Source organism: Podarcis gaigeae, assembly GCF_964106915.1.
Source record: "Podarcis gaigeae genome assembly, chromosome: 15".
Lineage (NCBI taxonomy): Eukaryota > Metazoa > Chordata > Lepidosauria > Squamata > Lacertidae > Podarcis > Podarcis gaigeae.
In genome coordinates, this window is record NC_139692.1 from 22,315,731 (window position 1) to 22,327,355 (window position 11,625).

Consider the following 11,625-nt stretch of genomic DNA (forward strand, 5'->3'; position numbering starts at 1 on the left):
AATGCAAGCCCAGCTCTCCAACCAGAAGACAGGGAACCTGCAGCCCTTCAGAGGCTGCTGGGCTCACAACTCATGAGTCCCAGCCAGTCATCGGGGTGATGGGGAGGTGGAGTCCAAAGGAGGGCTACAGGTTCGTCATCACCAGCCCACAGAGGCTGTCAGAGTCTCTCCAGCATTTCAGGCAAAGAAAGGTCTTTTGCATTTATATTCCCCTTATTCCCCTCCAAGCAACATGGTTCTCCCACTCCTTGTTTAATCCTCACAACAACGCTGTGAGGTAGGTCAGACAGAGAGACAGTGCTTGGACCAAGGTCACCCAGTCAGCTTCATGGCTGAGTGGGGATTTGAACCTTGGCCTTGCAGATCCTAGTCCCATCACTCTAACCACTATACCACACTGGCTTTCCAGCCTCATCTAGAGATTCCAGGGACTCAGGAAGAATCATAGCACCATAGAGCTGGAAGGGACCCTGACGATCATCTCGTCCAACCCCCTGCAATGCAGGAATATGCAACTGCTCCATACGGGGATCGAACCTGCAACCTTGGCAAGACTGGCTTCTGGATTAGGCCATAAACCCATCTAATCCAGCATCCCACTCTAACAGCGGCTAGGCAAATACCCCTTCTGGAACAGGATTCATTAATGTGTTATGGGGGATGCATCAACATGCTACCTGATGTACAATGGTACCTCGGGTTAAGTACTTAATTCATTCTGGACGTCCGTTCTTAACCTGAAACTGTTCTTAACCTGAAGCACCACTTTAGCTAATGGGGCCTCCTGCTGCCGCCGCACTGCCGGAGCATGATGTCTGTTCTCATCCTGAAGCAAAGTTCTTAACCTGAAGCACTATTTCTGGGTTAGCGGAGTCTGTAAACTGAAGCGTATGTAACCTGAAGCGTATGTAACCTGAGGTACCACTGTAGTAGAGAGGGGTTTAGTTTCTCCTCCTTTCCTGTGCGGGTATCTTTTCCCTCTCCTTTCTCCAAACCCTCCTCTCCAGTTTAGTGAAGATGCCGTCTGTGACCCACTCCGAGAGGCCTCCCGACCGCCTTTCCTTTCCACACCAGGCACAGGGGAGAGAGAGCGCTCACAGCCTATAAATCACCCGGCACACAGAGAGAGTAGATAAATATTTAGACTGGCTCAGCGGCGCTGCTGGGTCACCCGCTCGCTGGAGCGACGGGAACGAGAGTTCACAAGGGCTGGGGAATGATTGGGACTTGCGAGAGAGTGAAGTAGCTGGCCGACGTGGGGCCCGGAGGGAGAACCACAGCTGAAAGCAAATAGGTTTGGGAGCCAAAGCGCCAGAATGTTGTCTGAGTGACTCCTCTCTTTCTGTCGCAAGGGGGGTTTCACATTAGGGAGTTTCAGAGGTCACCCTCTCCACCAGGGAAAGGCTTGTGGACAGTCAGCCCTGACCCCCTCCAGGTTACTCCATTTCATTCCCCCTTCTCCCCCCACTCCAAATATTCAGCCAGGATTCTGTGGCCACTGAGCATGCTCAGTCCTCACTGGGCTGTCTACTCCCATTTCTGCCCACCCCCTCTGATATTTGTACTTCTGCAAAACCGTGAGCTTTTCAGGTGGGTGGTCCTATTTTTGCTGCATTAGGAAGGGTGCTCATGCTTGGACATTGGAAATAAAGGGAATGAGTGGGTGTCTGTTGTTGTTTGAAAAGCTGTCTCAAAAGACAGGTGTGGGGAGGAGCCCCTGGGAGTAGAACTGTCAACCTTGCATGTAGGATTGCCACATCTATCAAGCCAGGAGAGCTGCAGTTTGGAGCAGCTTTCTGGACAGTTTAATATTATTTGGACTGCTCCAACCCACCCAGCTTGGATATTGCACCCTCCCAGAAAGGAAGGGCCCTCCTAAACAGTGAACATAAGGAGCTACCTTACCTGTAGCTCAGCATTGCCTACACTGACTGGCAGCAGCTCTCTAGTGTTTCAAGCAGGAGCCTCTCCCGTCCTTACTTGGATTGAACTTGGGACTTTCTGCATACAAATCCCATCCTTTGCCACTGGGCTCTGGCCCTTCTCTGCAGCTTGAGTGCAGCTTCGCCCAAGAATTCATGAGGACTAGAAACATGGAACGGGCTAGTTGCATCCTTCCCCTCCAAGAGAGCAGGGAAGGAGCCCAAAGAGAAGTACAAGCTTGCAAGAGAAGCTCTCTGTTTCTGTGTGCTTGGGATCGTCTCCTCTTCCCCATTCATCTTCTGTGTTTTAAATGCATCCAGCCAACACCCAACTCAATCCTGGGTCCAGCATGCAGCTGTGCTGTCAGCTGTCTGGTCATTTCCTGCATTGTCTGGCCAGCCTGTCGTACTCCTCGGAGGGGAAGACGGTGAATCAGCCTTGGAATGTATGCAGGAAGACCCAGAGGTCATCCCAGGGAGAGAAGCTTAGCCAGAGCGGAGCTCAGTTCCTGAGCTCTGGGTCTTATAAAGGCAGGTGCCTGGAATGCCATACAGATCCAGGGGGGAGAGGAGCTAGGACAGGAGGCCTCACTGTGCTAATTTAGTCTTCCAGGATGAGTCTTCTTGTAGATATGGGACTTTTTCATCCCAAGGGCCACATTCCCTTCTGGGCAGCCTTCCAAGGGCCACATTCAGTGATGGGCAGGGCCAGAGGCAGAAGCAGGCAGAGCAGCAGATGTAAAGTTGACCTTCCTATAGCAGGCTGGTTTCTACACACGCACACACACACACACACATAGTGCAGCCAGGTGAAAACACTCAAACTTACAAACAGATTTTATTTTATTGGAAGTAAGTAACATGGAAATAAAGAACACGGGTGGCACTGTGGGTTAAACCACAGAGCCTAGGACCTGCCAATCAGAAGGTTGGTGGTTCAAATCCCCACCACGGGGTGAGCTCCCGTTGCTCGGTCCCTGCTCCTGCCAACCTAGCAGTTTGAAAGTACGTCAAAGTGGAAGTAGATAAATAGGTACGGCTCTGGCGGGAAGGTAAACGGTGTTTCCATGCGCTGCACTAGTTCACCAGAAGCGGCTTAGTCATGCTGGCCACACGACCCGGAAGCTGTACGCTGGCTCCCTTGGCCAATAAAGCAAGATGAGCGTCGCAACCCCAGAGTCGGTCACGACTGGACCTAATGGTCAGGGGTCCCTTTACCTTTACCTAACATGGAAATAAGCACTGAACTTGCAGTATATTCCACCATAGTTTCAGAAGTGGCCTACACTTCATGTGAAACCTCAATGTGGGACTTGCTGTTAGGGGACAGTTGTGGAAATGGAATAAACTGTCATGTGAAGTTTCTCTTTACTGCAGGTTTGAGTACCACACATTTGATTGGAATTGCAGCCCCAGGTGGAAGGATTTGTTCTGCGATTTATTGGGGATGGCATAAATGTAATTTCAATCACCTGGAAATTTCCCCCTCTGTCTCGTCTCTCCCTGCTCCCCCTGCCATCTTCCTGTGGTGTGTTTCCAGTTTTGTGGTTCAACAGCTGAGTGTCAGGCAGAAATTCCATAGTGGTTCCTATCTGCGATCTGGGAAAAGTCCAGGGATGGAAACTGGTACAGGAGAGACCAAGATTCCCAGCATCTCTGGTTAGGGCTAGGAGAGAATCCTGTTTGAAATCATGGACAGCTGCTGCTAGTCTGTGTAGACAATATTGGGCTAGATGGACCAATGATCTGACTTGTTGTAAGTCTGCTTCCTGTGTTCTCCTCTTTCTGTCTGCAAATTTGTTGCAGCTCAGACACAGTAAATTCCCATAATGACAACCCATATTCCCTCCCCCTTGTCTTGTCTTGGCTAGGAGAAACCCTCCCGCAGGCCTGTATTTGGAGCCCTCCCAGTGAACTGTATAGCCCCAGTTAATGCCCCTGTTACCTTAAGCAATGCCTGTGTGGAGTCTGAATTCTGCAGGCAGAGTTCAACAGACAACACACCCTGGGCTCTGTGTCCAGCAGCAATAAGGTATCAGCACCCTTAGTGAATGGAAGCTTAGACAGATGGTTTACACAACCATGTCAAACTGAAACAAAGAATGTATTTAACTCTTCCCTCTTTCTCTTTAGGAGGTGAAGATTTTCCGAGCCCTAATCCTTGGAGAACTGGAGAGGGGCCAGAGTCAATTCCAGGCACTCTGCTTTGTCACCAGGCTCCACCGCAATGAGATCATTCCCAGTGAGTCCATGGCCAAGCTAAGACAGGTGAGAAAATGGAGGGATGATCATTGGTTATTGTATTTAGGGTAAGGTGACCCTAAGGCACGTGATTCATCTTTTTGTTCTTTAAATTTACTGGTCCCCTTTCAGGGGAGCAGGGATCAATGTCCTAGGTGGCTTTCAGAAAATAATTATAACAACTAACCAAGATTTTCAAATGTTTGCATAAAAGGTGCAACTATTTACCTGGAGAGAGAATTTGTGTCTGGTGAATTAACTATGCACAACCCATCCTCAGATTTCTCCCTCTATTGGATTAGAACAAATTCTGCTGCAGGCCAGTATTAGGAGCCCTAGCTGGGCACTGTGTATAACACTGTTAAATAATCCACTTAAATCAGCACCTGGATGGAACCTGAACACAGGAGTTCATGGTTCACCGCAGCAGGCATTCACCTGCTTGCAAAAGGGGGAAGAGAGAGGACTTTCTTGGTGGATTTCTAGGCCACAAAGCTGCTGTTTCTATAGAAAAAGGCTCTGCTGTGGATCCCCATTAATTGCACTTCAGAGCCTAACAAACAAGTTGCATGCAGTAGAAACCCAACCGGCTGCTTTTGTTAAGGTGAAGGCAACTTTGCAAGGAATGGGATTAGGAGTGGAGAAGAAGAGTTTGGATTTGATATCCCGCTTTATCACTACCCTAAGGAGTCTCAAAGCTGCTAACAATCTCCTTTCCCTTCCTCCCCCACAACAAACACTCTGTGAGGTGAGTGGGGCTGAGAGACTTCAAGAAGTGTGACTAGCCCAAGATCACCCAGCAGCTGCATGTGGAGGAGCGGAGACGCAAACCTGGTTCCCCAGATTATGAGTCTACCGCTCTTAACCACTACACCTCAGTTGCCCCTCTTGAACACCTGCTTGGAGACCCACGGAGGGAAAACCAGCTGGGGGGGGGGAATTTGGAGCAAAGAAAGGGAGGGTTTATCCTTTCCCTCCTGCCACCTTTGCAAAGTTGTCTTCCCCACACCCTGTCCCCTGTTGTGTGGTCCCAGTAAACAATAGTTTGTCTTGTTGTGTGGTGTGAACCAAGGCAAGATTACATCCTTCCACTAATTCAACTGAATTTAAATTAACATTGCAAGTGTTTCTAGCAAACAGGAAAGCTTTTGAGTAATTTCCTTAATTTTAGCACTTACTATTTTGGTCAATTTAGTATATTTGTGTTAATGAAGAGGCAGTTAGATTTTTTTTATTTAAAAATATGTCTCTCCCCCCCCCCCCATCCCAGTTGATGAGGCATGGTTGCCTCATATGTCAGTGCTGCATGGTTGCCTCATATGTCAGTGCTGCTTTTTTAAATGGTAAACTGCTGTGAGTTTTAGGGGAGCAGACAATGAACTATTTATGCCTGCCTGCTTCTATTCATTTATGGTAGTTAAATACGCAGACCGACCCCCAGCGAAAAGCAGCTGTTGGGTTTTAAAATGACATTGGTGATAGCAAAGCTGATGAGACTTTTCCACTGCTTTTTCCCTGGCCAGAAAAATCCACGGACTGTGCGGCAAGCCGAAGAGGTGCGTGCCCTTGAGCATCTCAGCATGGATGTAGCTGTCAACTTCAGCAAAGGGGCTCAGCTCAGCTCCCACATCCACAACGTCTGTGCGGAGGCCAAAGAGGCCATCTACACCCGGGAAGAGGATGTGAAGTTCTGGCTGGAGAAAGGTAGGTGGCGCCATTCCCATTTGACATCTTCCTTCTGCAGCAGTGACAGTGGAGAATGGCAGGAATAGCTAATGGCTGGCCCTCTCCAGATGTTGCTGGACTCTAACTCCCATCAGCCCCAGCCAGCGTGGCCCGCTGATCATGGAAGAAGCATGGGGAACCTGGTTCAAGGAGTCTGATCCAGAAGGTAGCAAGCAAGAAAAGGCACCTGAGGAGAATGGGTGGGTTTAGGGCAGGCATGGCCAAACTTGGCCTTCCAGCTGTTTGAGGACTACAATTCCCATCATCTCTGACCACTGGTCCTGTTAGCTAGGGATGATGGGAGTTGTAGTCCCAAAACAGCTGGAGGGCCAAGTTTGGCCATGCCTGGTTTAGGGCATTGGACACCTTTAGATGTTGGAGGGTGGTTAAAAACTGGAGGAGCTTTGGTCCACATTCACACCATACATTTAAAGTGCTATGATACCACCTGAAACATTTGTGGCTTCCCCCAAAGGATTCTGGGAGCTGTAGTTTGTTAAGAGCGCTAAAAGTTGTTAGGAGGCTCCCTATTCCACTCAGAGAGCCACACTTCCCAGAGTGGTTGAACAATCAATCCCTCTTCCCAGGGAACTCTGGGAATGGTAGTTCTGTGAGGTGAACAGGGGGCCTCTTAACAATTCTCTATTTTTATATATATAATTTTTAAAATTTTCTGTTTTACAATTTAAAATACTCCTTTCATGTCCTTAAGATATAAATGACTTCCCTTTTTCTCTTTCCATGGTTCATTTTACAATTCATAAATCCCTGCATATTTTACAAAAACTGTACCATTCAGTATTCCATTATTGGATCCCTCAAAACTTGTTTACACTGTTGAATTTATCTTGATGCTGCCAGCGTTTTCAGCTGCACACAATTATTTCCCGTATATTCAATAAATATTTGCCAATCTTCTTTAAACATATGTTCTTCTTCTTCTCTTATTCCAGGGGTCAGCAAACTTTTTCAGCAGGGGGCTGGTCCACTGTCTCTCAGACCTTGTGGGGGGGTCGGACTATATTTTTGAGGGGTGGGGAAATGAACGAATTCCTATGTCCCACAAATAAGCCAGAGATGCATTTTAAATAAAAGCACACATTCTACTCATGTAAAAACATGCTGATTTCCAGACGGTCCGCAGGCCAGATTTAGAAGGCGAATGGGCCAAGTCCGGCCCTGGGCCTTAGTTTGCCTACCCATGTAATGTATTCTATATGTTAAGTCTGCGAGTTGTGCATATTCTGTCAACTTTAGTTGCCATTCTTCTTTAGTTGGGACCTCTCTCGTTTTCTATTTCTAGGGCTAACAAAACATAGGCCACATTAGTAGCATATATAAATAGCCTTTTTCTACACCTGGGACCTCCTAACAATTCTCAGCCCCCTTAACAAACTACATCTCCTAGAATTATTTGGGGGGAGCCATGACTGAGCCAGGGGGCATTGCAGTGCTGTAAACAGCATAAGGCAGCTTCCTAGGTCCCCATGCCAGATCATTTCCAAATCCAGCGCAACCATTCTAGTTAAAGCCCTAAAGGAGTGGAGACTGTTATGTACTGAAGTTCTCACCCTGGGCCAGCAGGGGGATACTGTAGGTAGTTTTTACTCAGGTCCACATATGCAAATAAGGGATTGAAAGTGACGTTCAGTGATTGGATAGTTACAGAAAGTTGTTACAGTTACGTTGTACTGGAGCTCTATATAAGCAGGCTGAACCCTTCAGTTCAGTTCTGTTCTGACCTGTGAATAAACAAGAGCTGTTTGGAGAATCGCTGTGTCGACTGATATGTTCACCCACAACTTAACAGAGAACCAGGTACCTTGAGGACCACCTCCTCCCTTACGAACCCACCTGTGTGCTTAGGTCCTCGGTGGAGACCTAGCATTGGCTGAGATCTCTTAACATCTCTCAGCACCCTTAACAAATGTGGTTCCTGGGATTCTTTGGGGGAAGCCATGACTGTTCAAAGAGCTATCGCAGGGCCTGGATGCGGCCTTGGCATGGGAAGTGACTTTCTGTCTTTGTGGCTCTCTTGCAGGCGTGGACGGCTCCATGTTCGAGGTCCTGCCCCAGTCGGCTGACCTTCCCAACTTGCAGCGGTGCCGCCTGTGTGCAGATCGCTGGAGGCCCTGCATCTGCAGCTATGCGCTGAGCATCGAGTGGTACCCCTGCATGCTCAAGTACTGCAAGAGCCGCGACGCTGCTGGAAAGGTCTCCTCCTACAAGTGTGGCATCCGCAGCTGCCAGAAGGGCTACAGCTTTGACTACTACGTGCCGCAGAAGCAGCTGTGCCTTTGGGACGAGGAGACCTAGCAGGGCGCTCAGGCAGCCATTTTGTCCCATTGGTGCTTCCCTTCCACCTCCCTTCTTGTGGTTCTGAGTCGCTCTGCCAAGATGGCTGCCTAGGAAAGGAGGAAGGTGTGGGGCCTAGAGGGGAAGTGGGGCACCTGTCAGGACTCCATTTTATGAAGCCTTCGTGTGGGTCTGTCCAACTCCTTTTCTACCCGACTGCGAACTCCCTCGGACTTGGGGATATAGGCCACATTTGACTATGACCTTGCCTAAGAAGATGGTGAGCTGTTGGCACAAGGACCTGCTCTAGGGTAGAGCTGGGGTTGTTGAAGCCTTGGGACCAGGCCCCTCATGTACCATTTGACCACTGGCCCTCTTGAATTCTTAAGGTCCTTGACAACCCAGACTGAAATGCGACCCACTACACTCTTTTTGTATCGTCAGGACAATTGAGGGGAAAGGACAGAGGCTCTTCCTTGACAATCTTCCAGAAGGAATATAAAAACAGATGAGTAAGGAGGCTCTTCCAAGCACCACACTTTTATGGATGTTTAATCTGCCCAGTGGTGGTCATGTGGAGCTTGAACCTGTGGCCTCCATATTGAAGCTCTTGAACTTGAAGAGCGCCCTGAAACTTGCTACCTGGGTCAACCAGCAGAAGGAAACAAGCAGCCACAACAAGATGACTGTTCTACCTTGAACACGCAACTTGAACTGGTGTCTAAGTGTGGTGTTCCTGCCCCCTGCTCCTTTTGCATAATGATGGCAGGAAGATCGCAGAATAGCAGGATTGACACCAACCTCAGAAACAATGCATCACATCCCCTAGACAGCAGACCCCTGCAGCAACCAGTGCTTGTTATTGGTTTCAGCAGTATGGCTGTACCAGGCTATACCCAGCAGATGCCCCTTGATCAGCTGACTGGCTGAGGTGGAAGAGCATAACTGAGACCTGCCTCTTGATCCCAGTTGGCTGGTTCATTGAAGAGACCTGTCTCTTGTTCCCGATTGTTCCCCCCAAGGAGGAGGAAACACCAACCAGGTTCCAGTTAGACGTACTTACACTCCAACCTTGCTAGCATATGTCTCCCAGTAGCTGAGGATCAGTGGGCAGCTAGGAACCAAAGCAGGAATGAGAAACCTATGGTCGTCTAGCAGGGGCAATAGTCAGCAATGGCTAACAAAATCTGCAGGCTCCCCATCCTTGCAGTATAGGAAAGTAACCCTGAAGATGTCCCAGATGCCTGCAACTCCAGGGTAGCCAGCATGGTTTGGACTCTTAACTCCCATCAGCTCCTGCCAGCATCACCAAAGGTCAGGGATCATAGGTGCTGTAGTGCAGCAGCAGCTGGACTACCTTAGGTGTCGTCCCCCCACATCCTGAGCTAAAAGATGCCAATGAGCATTTCACAGGCTTAAGCACTATGGTTCTGATTTGAGATCCAAAGCCCCTGTTCCTTCCTTTCTTGTTAACAGAAAGCAATGTGCCTGTGCATTTCTACATGATGCAATATCCCCAAAATGTGATAGGCCGAATTGATGACAATCCCCAATTTTGAAAGAGACTCTACTGATCAAGCCAAGGGGAACAAAGTAATATGGGGTGACCACTGTGCAACACTGGTGTCAGAAGTGGCCCAAGCTACAGGAGTATGTGGGCATGCCCAGGCATGAAGGAGAGAGTCTGATTTAGCTGTGATTCCTGCATTGTAGGGGGTTTGGACTGCTAGATGACCCTTGGCATCCCTTCCAACTCTATGATCAAGGCATAGAAACAGTCCCTCTATGCTAATGCCTGTCTCTCCAGCTCCTATCTCAGTGGCAGAGCAATCCAAGCCTTAAAGTGCTGGTTACGTGATACAGGTGGTACTAGGAAATGCACTTGAATGTAGACATTAGACTTGCGGTGAGCTTGACAAAAAGGCTGGTGGTGATGGGTGCAAGTTCCATCCCCATCACCTCCAGGGAAACTGTACCCTGTGACTGCGCCTCAGTTTCCCTTATGTGTAAAATGTAGTGGAGAAAGAGGGAGTGATGGCAATCATGGAGCAAAGTTTAGCAGATTTGTTGCCTAGGATTTTTACATCCCCTTTTCCCAGGAGATGGGTAACAGAAGAGCAGCTTACCAACTGGAACCTTACTGCGCAGGGCAGGGGGTGCCCACCAGTGTCCCTGCATTGGGGGTATGTGGATTATATGCCCCTTGCGTCCCTTCTGACTCTATAGTCCTATGGACAAAATGCTCTTCATTAAGGTCATGCAGGTGGGGTTGATGGGAGTTGCAGTCCAACAGCATCGGTGGAGGGACCACCTTGGCACAACTTGGCGTATGAGGTCTGGGTAGCCCCATGGTGAACCAGCCTATCAATCAGTTGAGGAAAAATTGTGCACATTCCATTGAGATTTGCAATAAAATGGCTATTGGTGTACTAACCAACCATGGCAGGATGTAAAGAGGAGACCTGTTTGGTCAGGCCAGAGGCCCATCACACCAGCATCCTTCATCCCATTAATAGCCCCATCCTCCATTACTTTGCCTTCTTCCCTTTTAAAGCCACCGCTGGGACCTTGTGGCAGGGAAGTTTGTGTTCTGTTGTGTGAGCAATGGAGGAGAAACCCCACTTAACCATTGGTGAGGACCCCATAATTTGATCTGCAATGTATTGCCCTGTTTTCTTTATGGTAGAGCTCACATGCTGAATTCAAGAGACCCTCTTTTCCCCCCACCGCAGAGATGCAGTGAAGGGCAGCTTTACCGGCTTGACTTCTGCCTGCCATGCAGCTGCTTGAAGGCCCAGGGGTCTTACCCAGGCGGGGGGGGGGGGGAGAGGAAGGGAGGTCAACCACATTCTGCAACCCTCCCTCCCCTCTTTTTCGTTGCCATCGCCTCCTCCATGCCTCCTTCCACCGCAATGTGCCTTTTTCTCTTCTCAACTCTGGACATTTCAGTCCACAGAAGTTCAAACCTTCAGTGTTTCATTTCAAATTCATTGTTCTGTGTGTTCTTGAGCCTTTCTCACAGAATTATTTTTGTATGCATCTCTCCCGAGGAGAAGGGCGGGTGATGGGGAAGGGGGGGTCAGAGTTGCTTTAAAAAAAAGCCACATGAAGTGAAACAAATGTAAAACTTGAATGGAAAGTATTTTAAAGCAAAGTATTTATCATATGTAAGGTGAATAAACTGATTTCTTTTGTTTGTTTAATGCACCTTTTCGAAGGAGTCTCGGTCTCTCTATGTGCCACTCACATACAGTAACAATTTGTGCTAGAGACAAATCTAGCTGGTGCATATTTTATTTTATTTTATTTTATTTTTGCATGGGAACAACTTGATTAGTCTGCAAAGAATGCCATGATTCTACATGTATGTCTGTACCATATTTCAGATGTGATTCCGCCATATTTTTTGCCAGCAAAAACATTTTTTGTCTGTTTCTCCCCA

At 48.4% G+C, this 11,625-nt stretch overlaps 1 protein-coding gene across 1 annotated transcript in view; it reads left to right on the plus strand.

The window, feature by feature from the left end:
• Positions 1-11,390, plus strand: part of OAF (out at first homolog) — a 30,718-nt gene extending 19,328 nt beyond the window's left edge. The window contains exons 2-4 of the mRNA XM_083714128.1: positions 4,056-4,190; positions 5,687-5,867; positions 7,930-11,390. Of these exons, the coding sequence (XP_083570254.1) occupies positions 4,056-4,190; positions 5,687-5,867; positions 7,930-8,204 (591 nt within the window). The 3' untranslated portion in view covers positions 8,205-11,390. The remainder of the gene's footprint in view (positions 1-4,055; positions 4,191-5,686; positions 5,868-7,929) is intronic.
• Positions 11,391-11,625: the final 235 nt, after the last annotated feature.